This window comes from Limanda limanda, chromosome 14 (genome assembly GCF_963576545.1).
Source record: "Limanda limanda chromosome 14, fLimLim1.1, whole genome shotgun sequence".
NCBI lineage: Eukaryota > Metazoa > Chordata > Actinopteri > Pleuronectiformes > Pleuronectidae > Limanda > Limanda limanda.
Window position 1 is genome coordinate 21,209,745 of NC_083649.1, and position 15,389 is coordinate 21,225,133.

General features: G+C 41.6%; 1 protein-coding gene across 1 annotated transcript; it reads left to right on the forward strand.

The window, feature by feature from the left end:
* Positions 1-1,505: 1,505 nt before the first annotated feature.
* Positions 1,506-12,361, forward strand: ywhag1 (3-monooxygenase/tryptophan 5-monooxygenase activation protein, gamma polypeptide 1). Its single transcript, XM_061085981.1, has 2 exons — positions 1,506-1,599; positions 11,674-12,361. Exons 1-2 carry the CDS (start codon positions 1,513-1,515, stop codon positions 12,328-12,330), a joined length of 744 nt encoding a protein of 247 aa, XP_060941964.1. The 5' UTR covers positions 1,506-1,512; the 3' UTR covers positions 12,331-12,361.
* The last annotated feature ends 3,028 nt before the right edge of the window (positions 12,362-15,389 follow it).

Below are 15,389 nucleotides of genomic sequence, written 5' to 3' on the forward strand. Positions count from 1 at the left end.
CAGCTCCAACACCATCATTAAGTTTGCTGACGACACCACTGTCATAGGCCTGATCGGTGACGATGAGAAGGCCTACAGAGAGGAGGTCAGAGCCCTGACATCTTGGTGCCAGGACAACAACCTCCTTCTCAACGTCTGCAAAACTAAAGAGCTGATTGTGGATTACAGGAAGGGACAAGGAGTGGAACACGCCCCCCCTCTTCATCAACGGGACCCCGGTGGAGCGAGTCAGCACCTTCAGGTTCCTCGGGGTCCACATCAGTGATGACCTGACCTGGAACCATCACACAGACTCCATCAGGAAGACGGCCAGGCAGCGGCTCTTCTTCCTCCGCAGGCTGCGGAGGCTCCACATGGACTCCAGGAATCTCTGCAACTTCTACAGGTGCACCATAGAGAGCATCCTGACGGGCTGCATCACCGCCTGGTACGGCAGCTGCACCGCCCTGAACCGTAAGGCTCTACAGAGGGTGGTGAAGTCTGCTCAACACATCACCAGGACGGAGCTGCCATCCATGGAGGACCTCTACACCCAGCGGTGCAGGAGGAAGAGCAACCGGATTATAAAAGACCCCCTTCATCCCAGCCATAAACATTTCTGCCTGCTGCCGTCTGGCCGACGGTACCGCAGCATCCGGGCCCGCACCACCAAGCTCAGAGACAGTTTCATCCCCCAGGCCATAAGACTTTTAAACTCCTCTGAACTGCAATAACTCCACTAAACCAGCACCCTGGAATATTTGCATATTTGCACCAGCACCATAACAAGCATATTTGAATATTTGCACTACTGCACAAATTGAACATTCACCTGTAAAGATATATATTTAGATGTATATATTTTATTTTCTATTTTAAATTTTTGATATTCTATTTCATTGTTATTCTATTTTATTCTTTTTTATTCTATTTTATACTATTTCTATTTTATTTTTTTGGGTTGAAATTACTGAGCATTGCTTAAAGAGAGTGTGTGACCCAAGCATTTCATTGACAGTGACTACTTCATGTTATCTCTGTTCATTTGACAATAAAAATCTTGAATCTTGAACTATGAGGGTACAAACACACAACAGCAAGAATCATGTAAGTACATTAACTTAACACCAGAAAGCATAAACTGGTCGTCAGTCCCATACTCATCCTATATAAATGTATTACAACTATTATTATTACTACTATTTTCATTACTCATTTCATTGTTATTACGTTTGAACTGAAGTAAGTGTTATAATTCTTATCTTTTAAATGTGTAATAACGCCTGAGGCTGCTGTCACTCCGTGTGAGGACACGCCTCCTGTGGGTGGTGACTCCACCGGGGGGGCGGGGCGACAGACAGACGGACAGACAGCAGCTGCAGAGCGAGGAGCTTCCATCTCCGCTCTGCTTCAAACACGTTCACATTACCACGTCCGGCTCCACAAACACACACACACTCTCTCTCACAGATACGCTCTCTGTGTCACACACACTCCACACACACACACACACACACGACGACGACGACCACAATGGTAGACCGCGAGCAACTGGTGCAGAAAGCCCGGCTGGCCGAGCAGGCGGAGCGGTATGATGATATGGCAGCTGCCATGAAGTCGGTAAGTAGCTTCCTTTGTCACCAACTTTCTCCTCCACACTGCTGCCAGCTCCGTGCAAGCATGAGGGCAGTGACGCGCGCACAGCAGCCGGCGGCTCCGTGTGACAGTAGAGAGGACGCGTCATTGAGGTGGTGGACGGGAGCACACACGACATGCGAGAAGAAGACATGACTGGGATAAATCACCGCTGTGCTGGGGTTTGTCTGACCAGCATCGCTATCAGGGCGGTGCAAGGCCCAGAGAGCCCCGTGGTCACTTTCTCCCCTGACATTTGCCTCAGCTCACCTCCACGGCTCAGATGCAGCGAGGTGCGGTGGCTCCCCGCCCGGCGCGGCGGCGGCGGGGGGCTGCGGTGGATCGTGGTTGTGTGTGAAATGCGGACTGTTTGATCTTGGGGCGGTGCCTTTGGCCGGTCTCCTCTCTACAAGGCTGAAAACCAGCGATGGAAACAACGCACAGAAATAACGCACAGCACCGTTGTTTGACTGTGTGCGTGGCGCAAATGGAGCTGTGAGAATATAGGAGGGACCGCGGAGAAAGATCTGCAGAGGACGAGGTGTACAGCTGGGTACCATGATGAGGATGAGGACGGGGGGCATCGTAGGCTGAGGTGACGGTCGTGTTCGGATTTGCTCGATGCTGAGCACCAGATCGTGTGTGTGTGTGTGTGAATGTGTGTAACACCAGCCACACACTCTGTCCTCATATTCGTGCGCATCGGAAACAGCTGAAGGTTGATGATCGTAATCGATTAGCGCAGAAGGAAACGCGCAAACGACGAAGCGTTCGCTCCTCAGACGTGGGTGTAGGGACAGCTTTCCATTGTCAAAGCTCAGTAGATGTCATATTGCAGCAAATGCAGTTTTTTTGTTGGTGTGCGAGCTGTGGCATGACGAGCTGCCTGTTGTCTAATCGATGCTGTGCAGCAGCCGCATCCCTGCGTCCTCAGCCTCCTCCAGCAGGTCTCCACACACAGAGGCGTGCCGCAGCATCTGCCAAGATGCAGCACAGGCCCACCCGTAGTGCACCATTTCACAGGCAGCCTTTTCATCACAGCCCCACAAAAGGCTGCATCGCGCCATATCATCAGTGATCTGGACAATGGCATCGCACAGGGATAGACACATTGGCAGGGGAAGAGTAGGGGTGGTGAGATGTGAGGTGTGACTAGGCCCACTCTCCTTTTATCACAAGGATTGGTCTTAATATCTTAATGGAGGCTCAAATTATGGCTGTGGACACCAATGGTGTCTTTAAAGTGCTAATAAAATAATTAATATTAGCTTTATCCTCTATTTTAATTTATATCCAAAGGCCTTAGATTGGGTGTCATATCTCTATCATTTGAATCTATATATAATCAGATTTCTATGACTCCTGTCTGTTTGCCACCAGCAGCAGTGTCAGCAGTGTATGCTAAAGCTGTGAGCAGCTTTCAAGACAAAATAAGTTGGAAGATCCTGTCTCTACATCAGCTTCAACTCTAGGAGTCAACAAGTAAGCTGTCAGCGTATTTAAAGGCCATGGTGTGCACTGCACTTTAGGACCAGGGTGTAGTGGTGATACCAGAGGGGGCTGAGCTCCACCCCTTCCAATTTATGCCGAGTCAGAGAGAGTGAGCGAGGGAGAGAGCTGCCCCTCACCCAGCCAGTCTCTCTGCAGCACTGGGCAGCGGGGTGTGTCTGCTGCCTCGCCCATCATTTGAGGGGAATCCCTTGCCACTGCAGGCATGGTAACCGTGCCAACGGAACCAAATAACCAGGATCACAGCACGCTGCACTGCTCCCATCCTTCAGGGGATTGTAACGCTTCAGAGAACAGGAACCAGGCAAACCAAAAAATAATGATAATGTTGGTGGGCCGCTCTTAGCACTGTAATTTAAATTTTTTTACCACCGTAAATTGTAAGATTATAGTGAACTGTACAGCAGGTCACATCAGTTATAAGCTTAAAGCTTCAATAACTGAGACACAACTTTCTCTACCAAGAGATAAAGGACAAATGATAAGATTTATTGAACCTGGGTCCCAAGCTTACATTGCAATCACTTGGTGTTTTTCTGTTCACCTTAGACCTTGAGTTAGGACATATAACTAGGAAAAAAGAAAATAAGATTTAAGAAATACGTTTTTTTAATGTTTTGACCCTATATTGCTCACACGGAATGATTGAAGTCCATTGAAATCTCAAAAAAGCTCCAAAATGTGTGATTTGTGCTACAGGAATGGGGTAAATGTTACCACTTATGTAAATTGGGTAACTTTTAGCAACTCAAACATCCCTCTCTCAATACTGAGGATGAAGATGATGTCATCACAAAAATGCCCCAGAGTTAAAGTCCTTGCTTTCAAGGGTTTTGCCTGCAAAGTATTACCAAAATATGCAATATATTATGTATATCTACTCTGCAGTGTGTAACTGTATCTTGTACTTAGACTGAATTTATTAAAAATGGTCATGCAGTTAATCATTGTTCTTAAGAGCCATTTTTTAACATTGTGAATATTACCTGTACTACAGTTTGCATATTTGATGAAACCATTGCATCCACATTGGGCACAGTAAGGATTCATTCTTAAGGTTGGCCTCACAAAGCTAAATCAATACACTCATTTTATTATAGTAAATACATTTCCAGTGTTTGGAGAATGTTAAGTGTTTTTCACCATTGTCTCTTAAAAGAAAAGTATTTTTGTGTTGTAGCCCAGTCACTTTAAACTAAACACATTTAGTTTTCTTTAGTTATAATTATACTGATAAAAGAAGACAACAATTTTTTTTAACTCATTCACCAAATCAAAGGTTAAATAATAAAGATTATATACACACGAAGAGTATTTCTTAGTGTGAGCAGTGCTTTTTGGTATAAAGTTTTACTTCTGCTCTCAAAGAAACAAAAAATCACTAATTGTCAAGTAATTTTTAAACTTTCTGAACAGAAAACTCTAAGACAATGTTTGCTTTCATACCACACATGTTCTTCTTTCACATGAACTATGTTCAACGCAGGTTTGACTGCATTCACAAGTAAATACCTGGGCATGATCATTGTCAGAGATAACAGTCTGCACCTGTAGCTGAATACAAATCCCTGATAACAGAGAGTTACTAAGAATTGTATTACATAATGCTACTGCACAATAAAAGTTACATTTCAATTACCTTCTCTCTCTGCCTCTTTCTATCTCATTAGCTTTTCTTTAAAACTGCCAGTCAAACATGAATGTTCAAAATACTGTTTATTAAATATTAAAAGTTTGATTACCAAAGCAGCGACAGGCAATGTCCGATTCAAGTTTGGTCCAAATTGAGAGCGAGGCTACGAAATCACTTGGAATGATGGTTACTGGGCCTTTTCAAACCATATGACATCCAACAGCAGTGGTGTTAGTCTTATTTTACACAGTTTCTATGTCACCAACCAAAATAAGCTACCAATTATTACTATCACTCATTTCATCCACGTTGTGAATGCAACTCCTTCAGAGACATGACAACATTCCTATCTGTGCCATTCTTCACACATGACGTGAACAGTTACACACTCATCCAGCTGCAGAGCTGTGAACTATGTGTCTCAGGAAGTGCATGGCACAGTGACCCAGGGCTTCCATCACACACAATAAACTGAGAACATTACTCTGCCATGGAAGTTCGTTCAATACATTAACAGAAAGCCTGCATTCCAGCTGCTCCATAGTATCTGTATTTCATATATATTTACTATGTGATGACGTTTTTACTGAATTGAATGAAGAAATTGCAGTAATGTCTGAATTTATCACAGTGCAGCAAGATAGCTAATGATCAAATTGATTAATTTAATGCTGGGTACCATGATGATGATGAGGACGGGGGGCATCGTAGGCTGACTGTTATTGCTGTTCACATGCTGTAAATGTAGTGTATGGAACAATATACAACCAGATACTGATAAACCATTAACTACTGGTTTCTTCTGTTGTACGTTATATTTAAATGTCAGTGTCAACCCTTCTTTAAATTGCCAGAAAAACAGTTGGAAACTGTTTCTCTGAAGTCAAGGGCATCTGATTTGTCTGTTGCTATGGGAAACAACATACATAGAGAAATAGGGACCTGAACCATAATATGTTTTGACACCTGAAGTTGTCACTGTTTAAATCAAAATTGTTCGGCTACCTGTGTCTTTCCAGCAAGACACATTTTCTAACAGAAATCATTGTTGTGTGCACTGTGCAGGAGCGATCAAAATCTCCACAGGAGTGGGTGTGAGTGGGATGCTGCATCTTTAGGGACATACCTTCAAGTTAAAATGAGACTCATAGTCTCTAAATTTTCACAAAATGTAACTGGAGGACTATGTTTTTTTTGTATTTGACACATGCTGAGCTTTATTTTAGATTCAATCATTGCACAAAACTAGGAAATGGGCTATATAGCCCCAGCAAATGTCTGTCTCCTCTCAGTCTCCGCTTCCTGTTAGTTTATCCTCATCTTCCTCTTTCAGTATTTGTCTAGTTGGCATAGGAAGCATCAATCTTAGATTGCTTTATTTCTGAAGTATGAGCGCTCTCCTAAACCTCAGTCCAATTACAAATGCAATGCAGCCAATGTCATCTGAGGACATTCGAGGTTGTCCTGCGATGTGTCTTGACTCGGTGGTGAGTGACGAGTGACAGTTCACAGTCACATGTGAACTGTGATATTGCTTAACAGTACTTATCGTGATGCATCATTCAGTTTTGCTGAATTCAGTTTTAAGTCATGTTAAATGAGTGCAGGGGCACTAAAGCAAGCAGCATCACATTGACATTGACCTGCAGTTGTATTATAGTTCATAAGAAGGCAAGGACAGCTAAAGATTAAAAACAAGAAAGGAATCACATAGATTAGTTATTGAAAACCTCTTCTCAGTGTGGAGTGTGAACAAGAACATGTAGGATTTTAACATTTCTCTTCCAGGTGTTGTCACCACAGGAGTGAGGTTTCTCACAGCAAAATCTGATGTTAAAGATAGACGTGAGCGATCTGCAGATATTGAGCTGATACTCATCTTTTTCTTTTTGTCAAATAATCAGTGTGATCTTTAAAATGGGTGTTGTCACAAGTTCATTATTATATGGGGAAAACACATCACGATTAACCAACTGATATGCCTTCTAAGGCATTTACCTTTTAACTGGACTTCCTGGATTTTGTATCTCACAACACACACACAATTGTTCTCCTTCAGCATTCAAACACCATTTACTTTAGAAGCGATGTGGCAGGATCCAGCACACACAGATGTTGAATAACTGCACAATTGTCTTTGAGGAGACACAGTCACTCCTCAGTAATACTGTCGTAGTGACAGTGACACAATTACCAGCGTACAGTAAGCTAGGTAATGGCTTGGTCAGCAATGGCTCCGGGCCAGACAAGGACACTGCACTACGATCTTAAGAAGGGCTTTTAAAAATGTTAGATGTTGCTGAATTGTAATTCTTTCCAGCTTCTAAAAAAAATTCCTCCCTACTGTAAGCTTTTTTGTTTGGGTTCTGGGTTTTTGATTCTCGGTTCAATACATACATCTTCACTTGAAGCTATTTAAAGATACAGGAATGGTTGGTTCATATTTCCTAAGCACCATGATGGCGGTTATATATTGGGAATTTTATGCACCTGAATGAGTTAGCAGGGTTATTGTCTGGGAAGAGCAGGGACTGATGAAAAGAGTGAAACAACATCCTGTGGCATAGAGACAGTCTATGACCAACTATTAGTCATGCTATTACCCAATAATCTCAGTAGTGTCATTGTTAGTAATACAATTAGTCAACATGTGATTACACTAGTAAAAACCAAGTTATCATCTGGAATTGCAGAATTTACTTTTTATTAGTAGTGACCTAATGAGTTTCTAAGAATTGTATACCAGCTAACTATCAATGAAAACACAACTGTGAAGTTGTTATAGCCAGCCACAGCTGGTATTGTTCTTTCTATGTTGTCATGGAATTGAATGGGCGAGATGGGTCCTCAGTCATCTGAGAATACATCTGCATTTGTCAGAAACAGCTTAACAGGACAAAATGTGGGACCCAATATACTTACACTGTACATCTATTATATTTTTTAATAAGCCATTATTTTCTAGATTATATCTGAACCATTATGTCATTTTTCACTTTTGGTTACATGGTGTGTTGACTGTTTATTCAATCACAGTAGAATACCAACAGAGTGCCCCCCAGCTCACATTAACGAGTGTTTGGCCTCTCTCCATACCAGTCCGGTCGCCTCATTAGGTCTAGGCATCTTTCTGTTTGAGTGATCAGCCTTTAGTGCATCTTATTTTTGGGTCTCAGCTGTAATTATGGAAAAGCTAATGTCATAGGTGGTAGCATAGCAACAAACAGCAACCTGAGGCTTCCGCTTCTTTACTAAGACACTCACATACTCTGAACCCTCCCTGTCGCTGAGGTCCGTGGATGCCAGGTGTTGTGGTGTTTCCCTCGGTCACCATTCTTTTTTTAGTACCAGGCTCATTTAAGCTAAACCAGCTAGCCCCATTCACACCGCCAGTGACGTCAGGTAGACCACGGTGCCTTTGTGCTGTGCTGCCTGAAAGAGGGTCAGTAGGGGGGCAGGAGGGGGTTGTCACATCAAGTTAGGAGACCGGAGAGTGACAGCAAATGAGCAGGGAAAAGACAGAAGTAAAGCCTGGAACAGGAAGAAAAATGGGGAGTTGTGGGACTGTGGCAAGCCTCTACCATGTAGGTGTGGATTGTTACTTTTACATGAAAATGTAAAGTAGTGGGAATAACCTAGCTTCCACTCAGATCCTCTCACACCCCCAGCCATGCAGCTCTTACTGCGGATATTAATGGCCATGCAGTAAGGCTGTCAAAGACGAAGTTATTGATTGTCCTGGCTGGGCTTTTGTTTGTATTAACACTTGTATGGAATTTTGACCGCCTAGTGCAAGGAGGAGTAATGAGAGAGCAGGCGCAATTGATGAGCTTTATGGGTAGACAGAGCTCTATTGTCATCCCGCACCAGAGCTTCCGTCAGGGCTTTCTGCTCACCCTGCAGCCCTCTGAAACAATTGCAGCCATGTTTGTACAGATGGGTTGTTTAGAATTGTTTTTTCTGACCTCTCTGTTGCTCAAGTGCTGACCCAGTCTTCTTGTTGCATTTTCTGCAGCTAAACTACTCATTTAGACTAATTGTCATCTAATGAACTGAAGCATAGAGCTGTGTAGAGTAGAGGTTTTTCTTCAGGGATGACTAATGAGGGGAGGTAGGGTTACATTCTCCTAGGCTTGTAAGTGGGGTCATTATGCAACGGATGTCATTTTATTGTTTGCCAGTACAGAGGTTACTTTAGATATGACCGTTGTAAAAAAAATTACGATGTTTCATGCACAAACACTCCTTGGTGAACAAACATAAACCTCCCCCACTCTGGTACTGGTCCTTTAGAGGCTGCATAGTTCAGTACATTGCAAAAGCATACTGATGATAAGGCGCTAAGCCTTGCTGATGAGCTGTGGAAAATTGAAAAAGAATCACTTCCGGATGGCTGTTCAGAGCAAGTCATGAGATCAAATTTATCAGTATTTGTTTTCTCTGATTAACATTAAGGTTGTCTGTAAATTTCTTGGCATCACTTTGGTGTCTGATTGGCTAATTTGATATTTGATTTTATGCTGGCAACAGAGGAAAGAGATACAGTGGGATGAAAAATGGGTTAGGGTTAGTGCTGCAGAGGCTGATCGAAATCACATCAGTTTTGCCAGTATTTGATCTCAAAGTTGTCAGAAAAATGGATATTTTGACTCAATAAAAGGCACATATGGAAAGTTAGTGGATGAACACTTTTCCCCCTGGGACCTCAAATAGCTATTTGAGGTCCCCCTGGATTAGTCCCAAAATTTGACACTAATCTATCAAACAGATGTTGAGATATTTCATTTTAAATGAAAATTTAAACCTGTTGGTTGAGCTAAATAAATAGACAAGATATTGCATATCGAGGTAGTAAGGACACATTGTGTAGGAATCTTAAATGTCTTTACATGATGTTCTGCCAATTTATGCAGCATACGTCAAGATATCCAGTGGTTAACTAAAAACATGTACCTTCTAATTGCATTAGAGGAAAAGCCAGGTATCATAAAAATCTATAGAATTAATCTTTAAGGGACATTAAATATCTGTACCTAATCTCGTACCAATCATTTTAATCATAGTTGTTGTCACACATTTCACATAGGTTTGTCTCATGATCACGATAGTTGTAAATTCAGGGATCTTCAAAGTCAGGAGGTATCATCCTCTTGGGATCATGAACATAATAGCCATCTATCCAATACAATCGTGTATTAGTCACTATAAAGGTGCAATACATGAGGTAGCTTGTTAGCACTAGTGCACGGTGCTGCATCTTTCCCCATACCATCCACTACGTCAGCGTCCTAAGTATTAGCAGCTTGTGGCCACTGTCTCCAGCAGAGATAATTCGCTCCTCACAAACAAAGCAGATTTTGCAGTCACCATGGAAACAGGAGATTGCATCAGAGATTGCTGTTTGCCCTATACCGCCTCCCTTTAACAGTTCAAGCAATCCTATTGATGAACATGGTCAGCTCTGCTGCTCAAAATTCGACTAGCACATAGAATGAAAGTGAAGATGGGCGTGAACGTACATGTAAGGGTTAATTCATACTAAGAACAAAATTGTTTGATGAGGACATAATGAGTCATAAATATGTGTCAATCGAGACTGTAATAACAACAGCAACATTGATAAGCAGCTTGTGTTTGCTATTGTAGAGTAACACAGCTGCAAGTTCGTTGTGACTGCAAAGCACCTCAAAGGTTAGAGGATTAAGCTTTCTACTGTGTCAGTGTGCTTGAGCAAGATGCTGTGGCTTTTTTTACTGCAATGAAGCAAATAACAAACAAATATTGCAGCAAATAAGAAATGAAATATCTATATGTATTCTAAGAATGGCAGTGTTGGTCTGTCCACCACTTGGGTCCAGACAGAAATATCTCAACAACTATTGGATGAAGGCCATGGAATTTTGTCTCCATAAGATGAATCCTGTCTACTAAATGATTCTCCATTTTTGGTTGGACTGGCATTTAAAAGATCTATTGTATGGATGCCAGTGTTTCTCCGAACATTGCCTTTGTGTAATTGTCAACTGGGAATTTTCCCCAGTCCAAAGTGTCCAGGGTAAACTATGTTAATATGTGACCAAACAGTTATTGAAGAAGTTTGAGGAGTATCTTCCACAAATGTGTTGTTTTGATTAACTACCTCCACCTTATTTACTTCCATTGCTGCAGAAAAGCTGTATGTTTGTCCCCTTTCTTTTTTTAAAGAAATAATTGAATGAAAAATGATTCGCCACTTTTAGTGAATTTTCTTTTACCTTGTGCAGTCTGCCACTTCTTCGATGCACAAATTAAATTTAAACCGAAAGATATTTTTGTGTCAATATAAAGTATATATCAGTTTTAAAGCCAAAGTGTAAAGTTATGTTGACCGACAGTGTTTTGTAAAAGCATTGTGAAGAGCTGTTCCATGTGATCTGCAGGGGCCCCCCTGCTCATGGAACTGAAATCTGTGCTGAAAAAGAAAGTAACAACAGGCTTTACACTCAGAAAAGGTCTGTAAAGATGCCTCTGCTGAACAGTCCCTGTGGGGTATAAAGGATTAAATCCTCCAGCCAGACACAGGCCTGTCAAAACAAAAGCAGCTTTCAGACCTTTGGACAGCCAATCATGAGTCACCTGACAGGATGATGTCATAGTGGTGCGGGCGTGTCTGACTCTTCTGGATGCGGTGGATCTTGTCTTGGATGTTGTAGAGTTTGTTCGGAGCCACTCGGCACAATTGTAGCTTTGTGTTTCTTTACGTATTCTGTTGTCTCTTAATTGTTGTAGCTGGATGTGCTGTATTTAACACACTTTAGCGTGGATGGTCATATTTTATTACCAGCTGTTGAATTTTTGATACCTTTCCTCACATTTCACATAAATTAAACAATTCACATGCTAATGCCTACATATATATCTCTCTGTTGTTTTTTTAGGTCACAGAGCTGAACGAAGCATTATCCAATGAGGAGAGGAACCTGCTCTCTGTGGCCTATAAGAACGTGGTCGGTGCGAGGCGCTCATCCTGGCGCGTCATCTCTAGTATTGAGCAGAAGACGTCGGCTGATGGCAATGAGAAGAAGATTGAGATGGTGAGGGCCTACCGGGAAAAGATTGAGAAGGAGCTGGAGACCGTCTGCCAGGATGTGCTCAACCTCCTTGACAACTTCCTGATCAAGAATTGCAATGAAGAGCAGCAGGAGAGCAAGGTGTTCTACTTGAAGATGAAGGGCGACTACTACCGCTACCTGGCTGAGGTGGCCACGGGGGAGAAGAGAGCCGCGGTGGTTGAGTCCTCTGAGAAGTCCTACAACGAGGCCCATGACATCAGCAAGGAGCACATGCAGCCCACCCATCCAATCCGCCTGGGCCTGGCTCTCAACTACTCCGTCTTCTACTACGAGATCCAGAACGCCCCTGAGCAGGCGTGCCACCTGGCCAAGACCGCCTTCGATGACGCCATCGCCGAGCTGGACACCCTCAACGAGGACTCCTACAAAGACTCCACTCTCATCATGCAGCTGCTACGAGACAACTTGACGCTGTGGACAAGTGACCAGCAGGATGACGAGGGCGGCGAGGGCAACAATTAAAGAGTCCAAAACCTCATTCTGCCAAAACAACACAACATGCGCGCTCACAAATGATGACAAAATAAAAATAGTTTGAAAAAAGTTCTTAGAAACAAAAAAAGGGAGGGTGGGATGGGGTGGTTGAACATCGGCAGCCAACTAAGCTGATGGTACTAACGTGGCTGCTGTTCTTTATTTTTCCAGTTAAAAGTGAAAAAAGTAGGAGGAGGGAAGACAATTTTAGTTTGAGAAATAACCTTAAATTAAAAAAAAAGAATGAAACCCCCTCCTTGATAGCCTCTGCAGCATTTGCCAAAATACCACTGTAGAAGCAAGAGGTATGGTGTTCATCACAGTGTGACTGTCAGGTTACAATACCTTCACACTGGCAGAGACTGGTCTTAACGCGCAAATGAAGCTGAGCTGTGTTATTGTATTTTGTGAGGGGAGTTCAGAAATTGAGTTCTGATGCTTGAGCAACTAGAAAATTAGGGTAACCTTGAATGTCATGGCCTTGATTAGTGAGAGAGAGAGAGAGAGATCGAGAATGAGTGGGGGAGCAGACAGGTTACAGAAGTAAAGACATGCTTATTGGGGTGTCGAACTTCATTACGTAACAAACAAACCCGGCATCTTTAGTTGCACCACATTATGATCGCTGAGTGAGAAGCAGGTTGTGTCTGTTATTGAAGATAACATTAAAAAAATAATGTTTTTGTTTGATTTGTGTCAGGTATGTGTCACAGTCATACTGTAACTTAAAATACAAATCCATAAAGTAAAGTTAGTGCAGCTTGTCCCTCTCATGTGCTGATGTGCTTTATTGAATAAATTAACTGTTTTTGGACACACAATTCTTATTGTCAGTATTGTTGTTACTATAACAACTTCTATTGGGTCCTTATGCTCATGAAATGATTTGAAAAATCTGGATAGCAGACAAATGAATTTGAACTAATGTGATGCTTGGAAATTATTAAACAATAAACGAGTCCACCCTTAAACTCCAGTTACGCTATCTTCATAACAACAGACTTGATTTTAGACCCAAGTACAATTTGTGGATAGAGCACATGCAATGTTAAGTTGAAGCTCTAAAAGCAGATTTGAGGTTTGTCGATTTACATCGTCTTCAGTTTCTTCTTGGTCAAGAAATGCACTTGCCTATTATACTGTTTCTTCAGTGTAAGATGATAACTGCTCCAATATTCTCCATAATACAATATTGTGCATGCTGGTGATGTATTTATACAGTAGCTTAAATTTATTAACTTATACTGTAGATGTTATGTATTCATATGAACATGGAATTACTAGACTTTAATCAGATTATTTTCTATTTATTTCTTTTTATTGCAATTGTTAGCTAGTTTATTTTAATCTGTGTTTTCTTTACTCCATTTGCTGAAGTACGCTATACCAAAACAGTGATTGTTAACAATAAATTGATCTGTTACAGACATCGCTATGGTGACATGCAGTTCTTGGCAAGGGTGACAGAAAGTGAAGAAAACTTGACATTTGATGTCTGAAGCTGAAATGGGCTGTTCACAACACAAAATGGCTGCTTTCAGAGTTTTTAATTACACAGTGCAAATTTCTCAAAACTGCACTTTATTAAATTCATCCCTTCATCTATTATATATACACTGCTTATTCTTTTGGGGGTGGCAGGGGAGCTGGAGCCAATAGCTGACATTGGCAGACAGGAAGGGTCTACCCTAGAGTGGTAACCAGTATATCACAGAGCCAGTTTACAGAGATTACCATTCACAATATTATGGTCAATTTAGGGTCTCAAGTTAACCTAGCCCCAAGCTATGGACTGTGGAAACCCACAAACATAGAGAGGACATGCAAAATCCACAAAGAAAGATCCCTGCCAAACCGGGATTCAAACCCGAACCCGGTTGATAGCCATTTCTTAACAGTGTAATTGAATAATTTAGATTTGGTCATCCGACTTGTATCTGTTTGTAACTGAAGAAAAACACAGATACACTTTGGAAGAAGAAAACAGGTGTAAAGTCAAATCTGATTTATTTATATGGCACATTGAAAACCCAGAGTTGAACCGAAGAGCTTCACAGTCATAGCAAAGGAAAATCAACACAAGCAGGGATATAAAAGTATGACTACTGTGTTAAAATACAGATTTAAAAGGTAACCATTAACCCAGTACTTAATTAGCTCCTGTGTCTCTACACATAATTGAATATCAGCTAACGCTAACAGATACTAAGTTTTTACAAAACGCTACCAGACTGAGTGTAAAGCTAACAGGTCCGAGGTCATCACATCATGCTAACAGACTGAGGCTAAAGCTAATAGGTCAAAGGTCATGACATCATGCTAACAGACAGAGGTTAAAGCTAACAGGTCCAAGGTCATTAAATTGTGCTAACAGACTGAGGCTTAAACTAAAAGTTACTTTTACACATGCTTAAAACTAAGGCTTAAACTAACAGGCCTTAGGTCATGGATTATCATGCCAACAGATTTAGGCTAAAGCTAAAGCTGACAGGTCATAGGTCATTGAATATAATGTTAACAGACTGAGCTACATACTGAACACGTACTAGGTAATGACACTTGGGTTGTGGTTCTATTTTGTTTCCCAAAACATATTTTTAAATGACTATCCTATTATCTCTATAGAAAAATATATAACAACAATAAAACTTTGACTTTAGGTTGTGTCTGAAAACGCTGCCAGATTGTGGACTAACATGACCAGATTAACCCTGGGCAAAATAAATAGATCAGCTTTGACAACTTGGTTGGATTTTAGTTTCAATTACATCAAAGATATTCAGACGTGATGGGCTGAGACAGAACTTTATCATACATAAGCAAGATTGGTCAAAAAACATGATCACCATTGACTAAAATAACTTCACAGGGTGGGGCTCAGCAAATCAATATCTCTGAGAATTTGTACAATCATCATAAATCTAAGTAGAGATCTTCAGGCCTTGGTTGGGAACCGGATTACCAAACTATAGGGGCGACACAAATACCAAAAACGTGCACCTTGAATCTCAGTGGTCAAATTTCACAAATTTAGCTTTTAATTCTCT